Raw genomic sequence first — 17,537 nt, 5'->3', positions numbered from 1 at the left:
GCATAAGTGTTAAATATAACGGAACTTTTAAAAGCAGGTGACATTAGTAAGTATGTTTTTATGTAGTACTTTTCTTGCAGAATAGTCGGGTCGATTAAAAAGAAGAACCTGCGTTTGTATTACTGTAATATACAAAATCAAAAACATTTAAGGTGATCAGAGCTTTGCAGCAAGAAAATATTTAAGTAGGTTCACAACGCCAAGATAAACATTGTATTGTTATTATTAGAGTCTGGGGGTAACATTTAATTTAACTTCGTGAACAACACTAAACTGGAAATGTGAGCATCTACGAGGCTCTTGGGAAGTCACTGTCGCATGATTAGGTGACGGAAAACTTATGCGTCCGAGAGGAAAGTCAGGAACCGACTGTAAACTAGCAGGTAACTAAAATCAAATACAAGCGTGTTGTTCATGTTCATTTAGAGCAAACGTAACATGCAATAAACATAATGTGTTAGGGCTGCGATAGCTGAGTATTGCGACGAGCTGATTATAATTTCTGACTACTTGAGGAAAGTTGGCCGGTTGACGTTAGCAAGGCCAGCTAGCAGGTGAATGCTAAAAAGTAGCTAGCTGTTAGCAGAAGGTCCCACTTGTTGGTGCATGACAGTAAAGTTTGACTGGTTAAACCACAACTTTGTCCAACTCTTTTTGCTCCTTTAGACGTGTTTCTTTTTCATCAGTAAAGCCTGCAGCACAGTAACAACACACCATACCTTTTTTTTGCTTTGCCCGAACACATCGGAGCCTCCTGTGACAGCAGCTGTTTTCGACTTCAGACATAAAAGTTTAACTTTTGTAGCTTATCTCTGTTAACGTGCCGCGATTACATTGAATGTTATACCAGTTATTCTGACGTTTGTTTTTTTAACCTCGATAGGTTTTGAGCCTTGTGCTGGCAATGGGGGACATGAAGACCCCAGACTTTGATGATTTGCTGGCAGCATTTGATATTCCTGATATTGATGCGAAAGAGGCCATCCAGTCAAGTCCAGAGGAGGAACGGGATGAGGTGGGGACTACAGCAGATGGGCGAGAGATTGCGTCTGCATCATGCTTCCCCTGCTCTCCTGTCTCACACAGTGACCGCCCTGTGGTCAGTGTCATTGTGAAGAACACAGTACGGTCTGAGTCTTTTGAACAGGAGGAAGAGTCCGTCAGGGACAAACCAGCCAGTCCTTCAAGTGGTGATTTAGCCTCTCAGGTTCAGGTGAAGTTGGGTGACCTCACCTCACAGCTCGGTCCCAAACTGCCTGCAGATGCTGCCGTGGATCCCCAGATAGCTAATGGTTTTGTAGGATCTGTCCCCACAGATCAGGGAGCATGCAACACAGAGCCATGGTCTCTTCATTCACCATTGAGGTCCACACTGAATGATAGTGATGGTCACAGCAATAAAGGAGTGGACGATGAATCGATCCATCATACGACTGATGTCATGAACAGTTTGAAACCCCTTCTCTTTCCCCAGTCTCCGAACAGTGCCTGTCCTAATGCCTCAACTAGTCCCTCTCCGCACTCCGTCAGCCCTCACCTTTCTCCACACTCTCAGAAAGATGAAGCTTGTCTCCTTGATAATTCATCACCTCCCACTTTACCACAAAATGGTATTGAGAAAGCTGGAATTGCGCATGCTATGCACTCAGATGACGATGACTCAGAACCAGACTTAGGAAGTCCGCTGGTGATCCAAGAAAGCCCAGATCCTTTGATGTCCTCTCCTCCCAAATTTAAATTACAGTCTGAGCTGCTTCGGTCTCCTGAAACCAAGTCTGGTGACATTTCTCATCCTCCTCATCTCTCCTTTTCTCTGGCATCTGCAAATCCTAAACCCCTTCTTGAGGATGAGGGGCAGCCTACCACCCTCAGTTCTCCCTCCGCAGCTCCTCAGCCACAGAGCCCTGAGGACTGCCTCCCTACCCTCAGCACCGGCTCTGCATCAGTGCAAGAAGAGAAATACCCAGAGCATGTGATTGATGAGAGGGACTCCCCTGAGAGCCCACCACCCAGTGAGACAGGTCTCCTGGTCCCCAGCAGGAGCAGCAACTCTGATTTCACCAAAACACCAGGTCTAGCACTGAACCACAAGGACTTTCATGATCAAGAGGAGCTCATGGAAAATCAACTTAGCAGAGAGGACAGGTCAGGTGACACTGAGGAGCTAGGTGAGAAGATGGCTGGAGATGTGGAAAATTTAAATGAGGAGAACAGTGGTGCTGGCACATCATCTGAGGATACTGTGTCTGCTAGTACTACAGAGACAGTTTCATCTCCATTACGCCCCCTCAAAGTTAAAATAAAAATGTCCACAGGCAGCATAACAAGAACCGTGGCTGGAGTGGCACCTAAAAGAAGTGCAAGAGCTACTTCTAGGGCTGTGGATAGTTCAAAACCTTCACTAGAAAGTCACAACACAAAATCTAAGAAGCAGTTATCACAGCAGTCTCAGTTGTCTGCAGTAGCAATGCTTCAGGATGCTTGTGCAGCAACACCAGAAGTTGGCAGTGCAGTTAAACAGAAAACCGCCGTGGACACCAAACCTAAAGTTTCCCCCACAGCTGTCAACATCACAAAAACTGCAGCCCTGCCCTCTGTCTCCATCTCCTCCCCCAGAGTCAGCACAGGTGGGATCAACCTACGCAACCTGGGCCAGAAAACTCTCAACAGTGGGATACTTCCCCCACCTTCACCTTTGCTCCCTCAAAGTGGCAGCAGACCAGCATCCATAGTCAACAGCACTGGGGCAATTATATCCAAGAGTCAGACTAACCTGGTAGAAGCTTTCAACAAAATCCTCAACAACAAGAACCTGTTGCCCAGTTATAAACCAGACATGAGCTCGCCTCTTCCTGCAGAATGGGGCATTCTTCTGCCTTCGCAGGTAAGCTGTCATTGTGTGTAGCTCTGGAATGATGAATGAATTTTGTTTATTTTTCAGAAATGCCATTCACTGATTCCAGCTGCTCAAATGTGAGAAAATTTGCCGCTCGTCTTTGTCCTTATAGTAATATAATTAGCACGAATGTTTGATCCCCGCAGGGTTACCGCTGCTTGGAGTGTGGCGATGCCTTTGCACTGGAGCAGAGTTTGGCGCGACACTACGATCGGCGCTCGCTGAGGATCGAAGTAACTTGCAATCACTGTGCCAAGCGCTTGGCCTTCTTCAACAAGTGTAGCCTGCTCTTACATGCCAGAGAGCACAAGGAAAGAGGTCTGATCATGCAGTGTTCACACCTGGTCATGAAACCTGTACCTGTGGAGCAGATGATTGGGCAGCAGGAACCCACAGCCATTGGTTAGTGAGAATAGCTTCTATCTGAGAGTCTCTCTTATTGTTATTTTTTTAATTTTTTGTTTTAGGATGTGATTTTTTTTTTTGTATACTCCTCCTTGATTCCTCAGGTGTGCTCTCTCCATCTCTCCTGTCATCCTCTTCCGCACCGTCATTATCCTCTTTGGGGCCAGTCTCCACAAACCCAGCATCTCAGTTACATCAAGCAGTACCTAACAAGAAAGCAGAAGAAGTGCAGTACATGAGCAATAAATGTCCTGAGTGTCTGGCTCAGTTTAGCAGCAAGGAAGAGGTGGCTGAGCACTTTCAGGAAATCAAACCAGCACACACTGTGGTAAGTCTGTTGTGTGTTTGTGTATGAGGGGAAAAAAAAGAGCAAGAAATTTCATTTTTCTCATGATATGCAGAATAATCTCTAACTTAATTTCTTCCTTTCGCCTCTACCTTCTTCTTCTGATGTCCTCCAGCCATGCACAGAGTGTTCTCCTCCCATGCTCCTGCCCAACAGCTGTTGTGCAGCAGCTCATCAACGCATCCACCAAGGCTGCCCACCACACGTGTGCCCAGAGTGTGGGGGTACGACCAAGCAATCGCTATTTCAGACACATCTGGACGAGACCTGTTTGCACTTTTCCCGCCGCATCGGGTACAGGTGTGAAATCTCTCCACATGGTTGTTCCATTAAAACTGAAGTATACTGTACCCTGTTGTATCCATCATGTCTCTCTCCTTTCTCTGTCTTTACACATTTCTCTGCCTCTCTCTCTGTGAAGATGTTCCAGTTGCCTGGTGGTGTTTGGAGGGCTGAACTCAGTAAAGTCTCACATCCAGCAGGCTCATTGCGATATGTTCCACAAATGCCCCAGCTGTCCCATGGCTTTCAAATCTGCCCCCAGCATACAGAACCACATCACTGCCCAACATCCAACGCTCACTGAAGGACAGGCGATGTACTGCACACACACAGACACGCACAGATCTGAAGCAGTGTTTTTTCACGTGAAAATTAATTTCTCTCTTACAACTAATTGAGCCAGTTTTTATTCTTTTACAGGTTGATCTATAAATGCGTCATGTGTGACACCGTTTTTACCCACAAGTCCCTGCTGTGCGTCCACTTTGACACTCATTTAATCAATCAGAAGGTGCATGTGTTCAAATGTCCCGAATGCACCAAGCTGTTTTCTCAGAGGAATTCCCTACTGGACCATTTCAAGGTATATCTATGTTTATGTACTTTGACTTATATAATTAAATCTAATTAAGTGTTCAAGCAAAAAAAAAGTCAACCTTACACTTTTTCCCTGTTGGTTGTGTGTTTATTTACCGTGTTCCCTGTGTTCCTTAGACCCACAAGACGTTAAAACAAGAGTTGCCTTCACCTCCAGCTTTTTCCTCTCGTTCACGGGCATCAGTGAAGTTGGAGAGCTCAGATGGGGAGGAATGGACGGATAAAGATAAAGAAGAGAATGTGAAGACAGAGAGGATTAAGACCCCCTCAGGGTGGAAGTGTGCTCCTTGCCACGCACGCTACACAGAGCGGGAAGACTACATTACCCATATGGCTGAACAGCACAGCAAGGTAATTTGACTAAATTCATTCGGTCTTCCGACGCATCTCTAAATTATTAGATGTATTCAGAGACATGCATGTGCTTGTGTTGTGTAGATTCTGAAGAAGTTTCCTTGTAATAAATGTGAGAGCTCCTTCACCACAACTTCCAGTCTGCGACGTCACATCAGAGACAAACACAAAGTCATGAATCGTGGCTTCCGCTGCCAGTGAGTTGCCCACATACTGTTTGAAACTGTTGTTGTAGTTGTCAAGAAGGCTGTTGTAAAAAACTCTACAAATCTACAACTAACAACTGTGAAGCTTACTAGATTAAAACACATGCAACTAGTGATGTTAATATGCCTCTTTGGGAGTTTCAGAATAGTTTTAAATATCAAAATTGATTACTCTTCTACCTCCTGTGCAGTTCTACCAGGGCTGAATCAGAAATCAGAAATTCACATTGTGTATATCTGTGTGTGTGTTTGTGTGTGTGGAGGTTCTGTACTGATGGTAAGAAAATATTCAGCAGCAGAGCAATGTTGGAGAGGCATGTTCAGCTGAGACACAGCCTGAACACTCTGAGCCAGGACACACAGATGGTAAGACAGTTTGAATTTCTTTCTTTTTTCTTTGTTTTAAAGTCACACATAAAGAGCCTTTTATTAAGATGTGATTAATAGCAAGTGTCTTGATTTTCTCTGGTCACAGCGAGGCGGAGATGAGGCCGACAGTTCCTCAGAACAGGACGGTAGTTTGGGGACTCGTCGGAGACGGAGAGGAGCTGTGAAGATGGAGCACAACGAGGAGTCCATAGATGGAATGACCTCTGTGAAGAAGTTGCGATCCTCCTCCTTTGCACCTGCTCCATACTCACTTCCTGACTCTGGGTTTCGCTGTGCGCCCTGCGGCTTTGCCACAGAGGACCAGACATCATTCCTGGAGCACATCAGCCAGCACAGGCGAGGAGGAACAGAGGGCAGCGATCTGCAGTGTCTACAGTGCGGTGCCTGCTTCACTTCCACCTCCTCCCTATCGCGCCATCGCTTCATCACCCACAAAGTGAGAGATGCATTCAGTGACAACCAGCAAGCCCTCAGCATGCACCCAGCACCTTCCCCTGGCAACAGCAGGAACCATGATGATAAGAGTTCTCTGGATTGTTTTGCACCAGCATCACCCTCCTCCCAACCCTCCACAGCTCAGGGGAAGGAAGAGGACAGCCCCCTGACCTGTAAGGTGTGTGGTAAACATTTTGAAAAGGCAACAGATCTGAATACACACTTCAGAACTCACGGTATGGCTTTTATCAACGCAAGGAACGCAGGAAAAACTGCCTAAGATGGCAGATGCGAGGGGAAGATCATTGTCAGGTAGGTGACATAATTTGCAAGTGCCTTTTTAATCGTCGACTTCTCATTAGCACACCTATGCACTATTGTAACCAAAGATTGGTAGAACGAGAGAGTTTTTATGTGAATAGATTGTACAACAATCAAATGTGACTCTCACTGGTGGAGACCAGCCTTAACCTTCTGACATTCAGGATCTAATTAATGCTGCATTTCTGTGTTCAGTAATGATACTAATGACATCAGTGGACAGTCAGTCTAACTAGTTCACTGCTGTGACCACTTTCACATGATAATGTGCCAGTAGAGACGTGTGAATGTTGTAACCAGCTTCTGCTGTGATCGTGATGGATGTTTCAGTGAATGTTGATAGATAGTGGTGGAATGTGTCTGTTTTTGATTTCAGTACTTTCATCCTACTGAGCAGATTGTTGAATCCTAACCCAAGCTTTTTTCTGTTTTTGTTTTTTATTAGTATCATTTATGTGGTTTAGAACATGTTTGCCCATTTACTATCAAGTGTGTATACTTTGAACTCACTGCCATCCATTTTCTAGATCATACAACAATTTAAATGGAGTTCCAACTTGAAAGACAGCCATTGGCTGCCAGATGTTTTGTGTGTTTAAGAGATATATAAGACAGGTATTTACATTATCTCTATATACTAACACAAAGAAGGAATTTTCTACTATAAAGACTGTATAACTTTACAAGATACCAACCTGATTAGTCCCACTCAGACTTCTCAAACTTTTATCAGCTTCAGCTGAACTTTGGAATATATTTTTGCACAAAACAAGGATTGCAGATTTCAGCAAGTTGAAAGTCCCTGCACTTTTTAATATATATATTGTACTGAAATGAATGTGGACCAAATACTTTCTGGAACATAGGAATTGAATTTAAAAACTTTAACTATGAGTTGGAAAATGGTCAGTAGTTTTTGGCCAGTAACTTTCAGAACCATTAAAATTAACATTTAATGAAAACCTTTTTAAATGGAATGTACTGTATTCACATCAGATTAACTGATTTATTCCTTCTCTGTGAGCAAGAGATGGAAGTAAAATGATGTATTTTGGCTTGGTATGCGGGCATATGTTTGTCTAAAGCTTGCTTTATGAGATTACTGTAAACAAAAGATCAGTGCGTATGTTAAAATGTCTGTTCCTTATGCTTTCCTAAGAACATGAGATCATGTTGAACCTTGTATTCGATGAGTATTTCTTCAGTCTTTGGCACTGCTTACAAAAAAAAAAAAAGAAAGAAAAAGAAAGAATATAATCAGGTGTTCCAGCACTGCAGAGCACAGATCAGGTTGTGTTAGTGATGGACAGGTGGTCAGAATCCATATCAACGCAGACATACATGATACTAGACTGAAACTGAAAAGTTTAACAAAGCTGTTTAACAAAATTGTTGCATGATATAAAAGGTCAGAGAGGAGAAACAACTGCTGGAAATTCAGTGAAGATACTGTATTATTTTGTGGAGGCTTAAAAGATTTTGAGTGGTGTGTTTTGAGTGAATTTGTTTGTTTAGTGGCACCTTTATTAGTTGTTTATGTCATGTCTTACAAGCCGCTGGTTCACTGAAACATCTCAGACCACAGAATCCATAGACTGAGCTAATGTCCATGCATCGATATCACTGAGTTAAAAAAAAAAGAAAGAACTATCCCTTTAATGTGCTGTAGTCACTTGTGACCTGTGTGCTCTTGTGTTTACGTTCTCAGGAGATGATCCAGTGCTTTAACACACATTGTTCTATTTAACTTTTTCAGTTTTTGCATTGACAAGACAATTTCTAACCAAATGTTTATTAAAAAAAAGATAAATAAAAACTTGCATGTTGCCTTGTTTTGGTCACCAAATACCATTTCAACAGTAACAACTATATTAATTACCTTTATTGATTTGAATCATTTGTCCATATTTGGTACAGTATCGAATATCCAAATTGTGAGATCTTAAGACATCCCATATAGAGGACATCAGACTGATAAGCATTAAATATTCCTCTTCATTCTATTAAAATATACTTTATCATAAATATAGAGAGATAGAATATTTAAATGTGACCTTAATAACAAGTAATCGTAAGGAATCCTGACACATCTTACCAGGTCATTTGATTATGTTGCGTTGTGTACACTCCTAAATGATCTCAGACGATCAATCTACAAGAAACGTCTTCATCACAAATAAGATATGCTCGAAGAGTTACATAGTGTCACATGTGTTATAGTAAAAGAATGTGATTGAAATATATAATAGAAACAAGGCTGTGTGTGTGTTTAGCTAAAGCTCCTGCAGGTTTTGCTGTTGGATGTGATAACTCTGGTCTCACAGCAGCAGGAAGCCCATGAGGAGAAACAGAAGGGGCTTCATGTAAGCCGAGATCCCTTCGACACTCAGCGATGGAGCTCCTGGATGAAAGAGTGACATAAAAATTGACCGTGAAAATTTCTTCTAGGAGACCCATTGTAAAAAATATTTTTCCTTAACTACCTCTTATTGTGAACGATGAAGTACAATTTTCTACTGAAGTAAGAACAGTTTTGGTTCTTTTTCTAACTTCGCTCCGTGTTTCACAATGGGAATCGCCTTGGCGTGACCAACTACGGAAGCTTCAATTACATCACATTTGTCTGTGACAGACTGGTCGAGCCGTGCTCGGAGACCCGCCCCCTCCTAAATCATTCTCACTTTCTTCCCGTGAGAACTACTTTGCTCCCTCAACGTGTTCCAGGATTTTGGCTAGCTGCTTAACAGTTCTCAGGCGTCAAGGAGTATGTTGCCGAACGCAGCATGTCTATGGTCGCAAACCCCGCCAAAGGGTCGGAGCCGAAGGCTAAGGAGGTTGTATCCCGACCATGTTCCGCGTCATGCGGTGCGACCATCTCAGGCAGGGACCCTCACCCGATGTGCATAGCGTGCATGGGCTTCGCTTTTTTCTTCAAGCCGCACGTGATAGATCAATATGTGTTTGCGGCCTGTGTTTGCGCTGAGTAGAGGGGGGTGGGGCGGTAGTTACACGCGCAGCAGCAGTAGCACATGAACAGGAGAGCTGGAGGGGCAGAGAGATAGAGAGCCCGGGGCTACAAGAAAAGACATCGACGCATTAGAAAGGTATAGTTAAGAAAATGAGTGACACCAGGAAAAGAAGCAAAATCTGGAACCATTTCAATTATATTGATAATACAAAGGCAGAGTGTAGAGTCTGCAAGAAAAGAATTTCATATAGAGCTGGCTCCACAAACAACCTGCACAGGCACTTGAGAATTGTTTGTTTGTTTAAAATTTGTTTAAAAGAAAAAAGCTGAAAGCTGATTTTTTATGTGGAGTAAATAAAGGCATATTTATATAATAAACATATATAAATAAAAAAATAAATTAGTAATTCATTTTGTACATATTTTTTACATTATTGTTGATAGTAAATGAAATAGTATGGCCTCAAAATGTGCCAAAAAACATCATAGTAAGGCTTTTTATTATATTTTAGAATGGCCTCAAAATGTCATAAAAATGGTCATATCTCAAAGAGCTGATAGTACCATATTATCCCAACAGATTGTTTCGTTCCCAGAATGCAGGTTTGCTTATGGTTCCCAGAATCTCTAAAAGTAGAATGGGAGGCCGAGCCTTTAGCTATCAGCGCCCCCCCCCCCCCCCCCGCCCCCCCCCATGGAACCAACTGCCAGTTTGGGTTTGGAAAGCAGACACCCTCTCTAATTTTAAAATTAAGATTAAAACCTTTTTGTTCAACAAAGCTTATAATTAGTTGTAGTTACAGTCCTAGTTATTATGACTAAACTAGTCACAATTATCTCTATAGACACTGTTACAGTTAAGGATATAGCTCTTAGTAGGGCTGGCTCAGGCAACTGAACCATCCCTTAGTTATGCTGCTATAGGCCTAGGCTGCTGGGGGACATCCCATGATCTACTGCGCACTTATTCTTCTTTCTCTTTCTCTCCTCAGACCCACTCTCAAATTTTTTAGCCTTTATTACGTGTCATTAACTCTGTGTCCTCTCTGTCCCATAGTCCTGTGCTTGTTTCTCTCTGGTCTCTCTTTCTCTGTACCTTTCTGCAGGTATCTCTGGCTCCAGAGCTGCATGTTCTATGGTCCTGGCTCCACCCACCTGCTGCTGTTTATTGTTTACAATGATCCATTTCTAACACGTTTAATGTTCCATTCTGCTACAGATAAATATTAGATTAATATTCTTTGCAGACTGTAAATAATTACCAGTCATGACAGCTTTTTGTCTCTGTGCTGTTTCCTATCATAACTGTAATCTGCTGAGCACACATTATCCACTAACTGTAATGTAAATGCTGACCCTCTAACATTGTCCATTGTTTTTATTATGCTGCATGTCCTTCTCCTCCTATATTCCTCCTTTTCCTCCTTTCACCCAGCCCGGCCAACGGCAGGAGGGTCCCCCATCTGAGCCAGGTTCTGCTCAAGGTTTCTTCCTGTTAAAAGGGAGTTTTTCCTTGCCACTGTCGCCTTTAATGCTTGCTCTGGGGTAAGGCTCTGGGTCTCTGTAAAACTCTTTGAGACAATTTTGATTGTGGAAGGTGCTAAAAAATAAAATTGAATTGAATTGAAAATATAGTAAGGCGTCAAAATCGGCCAAAAAAAGTCAAAATTTTTTTTGACCTCAAAATGTCATAAAAAACGTCATAGTATAGTAAGGCGTCAAAATCGGACTAAAAAAGTGAAAAAGTTTTTTGACCTCAAAATGTCAAAAAACGCCAAAAAAAGTCAAAATTTTTTTTGACCTCAAAATGTCATAGAAAACGTCATAGTATAGTAAGGCGTCAAAATCGGACAAAAAAGTCAAAATTTTTTTTGACCTCCAAAAGTTATGAAAAACGTCATAGTATAGTAAGGCGTCAAAATCGGACAGAAAAAGTCAAAAAAAATTTTGACCTCCAAAAGTCAAAAAACGTCATAGTATAGTAAGGCGTCAAAATCGGACAAAAAAAGTCAAAAAAAATTTTTGATCTCAAAATGTCATAAAAAACGTCATAGTATAGTAAGGCGTTAAAATCGGACAAAAAAAGTCAAAAATTTTTTTGACCTCAAAATGTCATAAAAAACGTCATAGTATAGTAAGGCGTCAAAATCGGACAAAAAAAGTCAACATTTTTTTTGACCTCAAAATGTCATAAAACACGTCATACTATAGTAAAGCGTCAAAATCGGCCAAAAAAAGTCAAAAAATTTTTTTACCTCAAAATGTCATAAAAAACGTCATAGTATAGTAAGGCGTCAAGATCGGCCAAAAAAAGTCAAAAAATTTTTTGACCTCAAAATGTCATAAAAAACGTCATAGTATAGTAAGGCGTCAAGATCGGCCAAAAAAAGTCAAAAATTTTTTTGACCTCAAAATTTTATAAAAAACATCATAGTATAGTAAGGCGTCAAAATCGGCCAAAAAAAGTCAAAAATTTTTTTGACCTCAAAATTTTATAAAAAACGTCATAGTATAGTAAGGCGTCGAAATCGGACAAAAAAAGTCAAATTTTTTTTTGACCTCCAAAAGTCATGAAAAACGTCATAGTATAGTAAGGCGTCAAAATCGGACAAAAAAAGTCAAAAAAATTTTTGACCTCCAAAAGTCATAAAAAACGTCATAGTATAGTAAGGCGTCAAAATCGGACAAAAAAAGTCAAAAATTTTTTTGACCTCAAAATTTTATAAAAAATGTCATAGTATAGTAAGGCGTCAAAATCGGACAAAAAAAGTTAAAAAAATTTTTGACCTGAAAATTTTATAAAATTCATCATAGTATAGTAAGGCGTCAAAATCGGCCAAAAAAAGTCAAAAATTTTTTTGACCTCAAAATTTTATAAAAAACGTCATAGTATAGTAAGGCGTCAAGATCGGCCAAAAAAAGTCAAAAAAATTTTTGACCTCAAAATTTTATAAAAAACGTCATAGTATAGTAAGGCGTCAAAATCGGACAAAAAAAGTCAAAAAAATTTTTGACCTCCAAAAGTCATAAAAAACGTCATAGTATAGTAAGGCGTCAAAATCGGACAAAAAAAGTCAAAAATCTTTTTGACCTCAAAATTTTATAAAAAATGTCATAGTATAGTAAGGCGTCAAAATCGGACAAAAAAAGTCAAAAATTTTTTTGACCTCAAAATTTTATAAAAAACGTCATAGTATAGTAAGGCGTCAAAATCGGCCAAAAAAAGTCAAAAAAATTTTTGACCTCCAAAAGTCATAAAAAACGTCATAGTATAGTAAGGCGTCAAAATCGGACAAAAAAAGTCAAAAAAATTTTTGACCTCAAAATGTCATAAAAAACGTCACAGTATAGTATGGCGTTTTTTTCGGGCAAAAAAAAGTCAAAATTTTTTTTCACCTCAAAATGTCAAAAAAAACGTCATAGTATGGCGTTTTTTTCGGCCAAAAAAAGTCAAAACATTTTTTGACCTCAAAATGTCATAAAAAACATCATAGTATAGTATGGCGTTTTTTTCGGGCAAAAAAAGTCAAAATTTTTTTTGACCTCAAAATGTCATAAAAAACGTCATAGTATAGTAAGGCGTCAAAATCGGACAAAAAAAGTCAAATTTTTTTTTGACCTCGAAATGTCATAAAAAACGTCATAGTATAGTAAGGCGTCAAAATCGGACAAAAAAAGTCAAAAAAAATTTTTGACCTCCAAAAGTCATAAAAAACGTCATAGTATAGTAAGGCGTCAAAATCGGACAAAAAAAGTCAAATTTTTTTTTGACCTCAAAATGTCATAAAAAACGTCATAGTATAGTAAGGCGTCAAAATCGGACAAAAAAAGTCAAAATTTTTTTTGATCTCGAAATTTCATAAAAAACGTCATAGTATAGTAATGCGTCAAAATCGGACAAAAAAAGTCAAATTTTTTTTTGACCTTGAAATGTCATAAAAAACGTCATAGTATAGTAAGGCGTCAAAATCGGACAAAAAAAGTCAAAATTTTTTTTGATCTCGAAATTTCATAAAAAACGTCATAGTATAGTAAGGCGTCAAAATCGGACAAAAAAAGTCAAAATTTTTTTTGATCTCGAAATTTCATAAAAAACGTCATAGTATAGTAAGGCGTCAAAATCGGCCAAAAAAAGTCAAATTTTTTTTAACTTCAAAATGTCATAAAAAACGTCATAGTATAGTAAGGCGTCAAAATCGGACAAAAAAAGTCAAAAAAAATTTTGACCTCCAAAAGTCATAAAAAACGTCATAGTATAGTAAGGCGTCAAAATCGGACAAAAAAAGTCAAAAAAATTTTTGACCTCCAAAAGTCATAAAAACGTCATAGTATAGTAAGGCGTCAAAATCGGACAAAAAAAGTCAAAAAAATTTTTGACCTCCAAAAGTCATAAAAAACGTCATAGTATAGTAAGGCGTCAAAATCGGACAAAAAAAGTTAAAAAAATTTTTGACCTGAAAATTTTATAAAATTCATCATAGTATAGTAAGGCGTCAAAATCGGCCAAAAAAAGTCAAAAATTTTTTTGACCTCAAAATTTTATAAAAAACGTCATAGTATAGTAAGGCGTCAAGATCGGCCAAAAAAAGTCAAAAAAATTTTTGACCTCAAAATTTTATAAAAAACGTCATAGTATAGTAAGGCGTCAAAATCGGACAAAAAAAGTCAAAAAAATTTTTGACCTCCAAAAGTCATAAAAAACGTCATAGTATAGTAAGGCGTCAAAATCGGACAAAAAAAGTCAAATTTTTTTTGACCTCGAAATGTCATAAAAAACGTCATAGTATAGTAAGGCGACAATATCGGACAAAAAAAGTCAAAAATTTTTTTGACCTCAAAATGTCATAAAAAACGTCATAGTATAGTAAGGCGTCAAAATCGGACAAAAAAAGTCAAAAAAAATTTTGACCTCCAAAAGTCATAAAAAACGTCATAGTATAGTAAGGCGTCAAAATCGGACAAAAAAAGTCAATAAAATTTTTGACCTCCAAAAGTCATAAAAAACGTCATAGTATAGTAAGGCGTCAAAATCGGACAAAAAAAGTCAAAAATTTTTTTGACCTCAAAATGTCATAAAAAACGTCATAGTATAGTAAGGCGTCAAAATCGGACAAAAAAAGTCAAAAATTTTTTTGATCTCGAAATGTCATAAAAAACGTCATAGTATAGTAAGGTGTCAAAATCGGACAAAAAAAGTCAAAAAAAATTTTGACCTCCAAAAGTCATAAAAAACGTCATAGTATAGTAAGGCGTCAAAATCGGACAAAAAAAGTCAAAAAAAATTTTGACCTCCAAAAGTCATAAAAAACGTCATAGTATAGTAAGGCGTCAAAATCGGACAAAAAATGTCAAATTTTTTTTTGACCTCAAAATGTCATAAAAAACGTCATAGTATAGTAAGGCGTCAAAATCGGACAAAAAAAGTCAAAATTTTTTTTGATCTCGAAATTTCATAAAAAACGTCATAGTATAGTAAGGCGTCAAAATCGGACAAAAAAAGTCAAAAAAATTTTTGACCTCCAAAAGTCATAAAAAACGTCATAGTATAGTAAGGCGTCAAAATCGGACAAAAAAAGTCAAAATTTTTTTTGACCTCCAAAAGTCATAAAAAACGTCATAGTATAGTAAGGCGTCAAAATCGGACAAAAAAAGTCAAAATTTTTTTTGACCTCAAAATGTCATTAAAAACGTCATAGTATAGTAAGGCGTCAAAATCGGACAAAAAAAGTCAAAATTTTTTTTGACCTCAAAATGTCATAAAAAACGTCATAGTATAGTAAGGCGTCAAAATCGGACAAAAAAAGTCAAATTTTTTTTTGACCTCCAAAAGTCATAAAAAACGTCATAGTATAGTAAGGCGTCAAAATCGGACAAAAAAAGTCAAATTTTTTTTTGACCTCCAAAAGTCATAAAAAACGTCATAGTATAGTAAGGCGTCAAAATCGGACAAAAAAAGTCCAAATTTTTTTTGACCTCCAAAAGTCATAAAAAACGTCATAGTATAGTAAGGCGTCAAAATCGGACAAAAAAAGTCAAAATTTTTTTGACCTCGAAATTTCATAAAAAACGTCATAGTATAGTAAGGCGTCAAAATCGGACAAAAAAAGTCAAAATTTTTCTTTGACCTCAAAATGTCATAAAAAACGTCATAGTATAGTAAGGCGTCAAAATCGGACAAAAAAAGTCAAAAATTTTTTTGATCTCGAAATTTCATAAAAAACGTCATAGTATAGTAAGGCGTCAAAATCGGACAAAAAAAGTCAAAAAAAATTTTGACCTCCAAAAGTCATAAAAAACGTCATAGTATAGTAAGGCGTCAAAATCGGACAAAAAAAGTCAAAAAAATTTTTGACCTCCAAAAGTCATAAAAAACGTCATAGTATAGTAAGGCGTCAAAATCGGACAAAAAAAGTCAAAAAAATTTTTGACCTCCAAAAGTCATAAAAAACGTCATAGTATAGTAAGGCGTCAAAATCGGACAAAAAAAGTCACAATTTTTTTTGATCTAGAAATTTCATAAAAAACGTCATAGTATAGTAAGGCGTCAAAATCGGACAAAAAAAGTCAAAAAAATTTTTGACCTCCAAAAGTCATAAAAAACGTCATAGTATAGTAAGGCGTCAAAATCGGACAAAAAAAGTCAAAATTTTTTTTGACCTCAAAAAGTCATAAAAAACGTCATAGTATAGTAAGGCGTCAAAATCGGACAAAAAAAGTCAAAAATTTTTTTGACCTCAAAATGTCATAAAAAACGTCATAGTATAGTAAGGCGTCAAAATCGGACAAAAAAAGTCAAAAATTTTTTTGATCTCGAAATTTCATAAAAAACGTCATAGTATAGTAAGGCGTCAAAATCGGACAAAAAAGTCAAAAAAATTTTTGACCTCCAAAAGTCATAAAAAACGTCATAGTATAGTAAGGCGTCAAAATCGGACAAAAAAAGTCAAATTTTTTTTTGACCTCGAAGTGTCATAAAAAACGTCATAGTATAGTAAGGCGTCAAAATCGGACAAAAAAAGTCAAAATTTTTTTTGACCTCCAAAAGTCATAAAAAACTTCATAGTATAGTAAGGCGTCAAAATCGGACAAAAAAAGTCAAAATTTTTTTGACCTCAAAATGTCATAAAAAACGTCATAGTATAGTAAGGCGACAAAATCGGACAAAAAAAGTCAAAATTTTTTTTGATCTCGAAATTTCATAAAAAAAGTCATAGTATAGTAAGGCGTCAAAATCGGACAAAAAAAGTCAAAAAAAATTTTGACCTCCAAAAGTCATAAAAAACGTCATAGTATAGTAAGGCGTCAAAATCGGACAAAAAAAGTCAATAAAATTTTTGACCTCCAAAAGTCATAAAAAACGTCATAGTATAGTAAGGCGTCAAAATCGGACAAAAAATGTCAAATTTTTTTTTGACCTCAAAATGTCATAAAAAACGTCATAGTATAGTAAGGCGTCAAAATCGGACAAAAAAAGTCAAAATTTTTTTTGATCTCGAAATTTCATAAAAAACGTCATAGTATAGTAAGGCGTCAAAATCGGACAAAAAAAGTCAAAAAAATTTTTGACCTCCAAAAGTCATAAAAAACGTCATAGTATAGTAAGGCGTCAAAATCGGACAAAAAAAGTCAAAATTTTTTTTGACCTCCAAAAGTCATAAAAAACGTCATAGTATAGTAAGGCGTCAAAATCGGACAAAAAAAGTCAAAATTTTTTTTGACCTCAAAATGTCATTAAAAACGTCATAGTATAGTAAGGCGTCAAAATCGGACAAAAAAAGTCAAAATTTTTTTTGACCTCAAAATGTCATAAAAAACGTCATAGTATAGTAAGGCGTCAAAATCGGACAAAAAAAGTCAAATTTTTTTTTGACCTCCAAAAGTCATAAAAAACGTCATAGTATAGTAAGGCGTCAAAATCGGACAAAAAAAGTCAAATTTTTTTTTGACCTCCAAAAGTCATAAAAAACGTCATAGTATAGTAAGGCGTCAAAATCGGACAAAAAAAGTCCAAATTTTTTTTGACCTCCAAAAGTCATAAAAAACGTCATAGTATAGTAAGGCGTCAAAATCGGACAAAAAAAGTCAAAATTTTTTTGACCTCGAAATTTCATAAAAAACGTCATAGTATAGTAAGGCGTCAAAATCGGACAAAAAAAGTCAAAATTTTTCTTTGACCTCAAAATGTCATAAAAAACGTCATAGTATAGTAAGGCGTCAAAATCGGACAAAAAAAGTCAAAAATTTTTTTGATCTCGAAATTTCATAAAAAACGTCATAGTATAGTAAGGCGTCAAAATCGGACAAAAAAAGTCAAAAAAAATTTTGACCTCCAAAAGT

At 37.6% G+C, this 17,537-nt stretch overlaps 2 protein-coding genes across 2 annotated transcripts in view; one reads left to right on the top strand and one right to left on the bottom strand.

The window, feature by feature from the left end:
- The first annotated feature begins 274 nt into the window (after window positions 1-274).
- Window positions 275-7,523, top strand: znf687a (zinc finger protein 687a). Its single transcript, XM_041045440.1, has 11 exons — window positions 275-383; window positions 884-2,884; window positions 3,043-3,298; window positions 3,406-3,629; window positions 3,763-3,947; window positions 4,069-4,245; window positions 4,350-4,512; window positions 4,644-4,877; window positions 4,965-5,077; window positions 5,350-5,452; window positions 5,562-7,523. Exons 2-11 carry the CDS (start codon window positions 905-907, stop codon window positions 6,189-6,191), a joined length of 4,065 nt encoding a protein of 1,354 aa, XP_040901374.1. The 5' UTR covers window positions 275-383; window positions 884-904; the 3' UTR covers window positions 6,192-7,523.
- A 687-nt stretch (window positions 7,524-8,210) lies between these two features.
- otoa (otoancorin) overlaps window positions 8,211-17,537 on the bottom strand; it is a 66,237-nt gene continuing 56,910 nt past the window's right edge. Inside the window, exon 28 of the mRNA XM_041045443.1 lies at window positions 8,211-8,633. Within this exon, the coding sequence (XP_040901377.1) occupies window positions 8,551-8,633 (83 nt within the window). The 3' untranslated portion in view covers window positions 8,211-8,550. The remainder of the gene's footprint in view (window positions 8,634-17,537) is intronic.

The sequence above is a fragment of the Toxotes jaculatrix genome, chromosome 8, assembly GCF_017976425.1.
Source record: "Toxotes jaculatrix isolate fToxJac2 chromosome 8, fToxJac2.pri, whole genome shotgun sequence".
NCBI lineage: Eukaryota > Metazoa > Chordata > Actinopteri > Toxotidae > Toxotes > Toxotes jaculatrix.
Note: the sequence above shows the minus strand (reverse complement) of the source record. Positions and strands in the feature narration are given on the sequence as shown.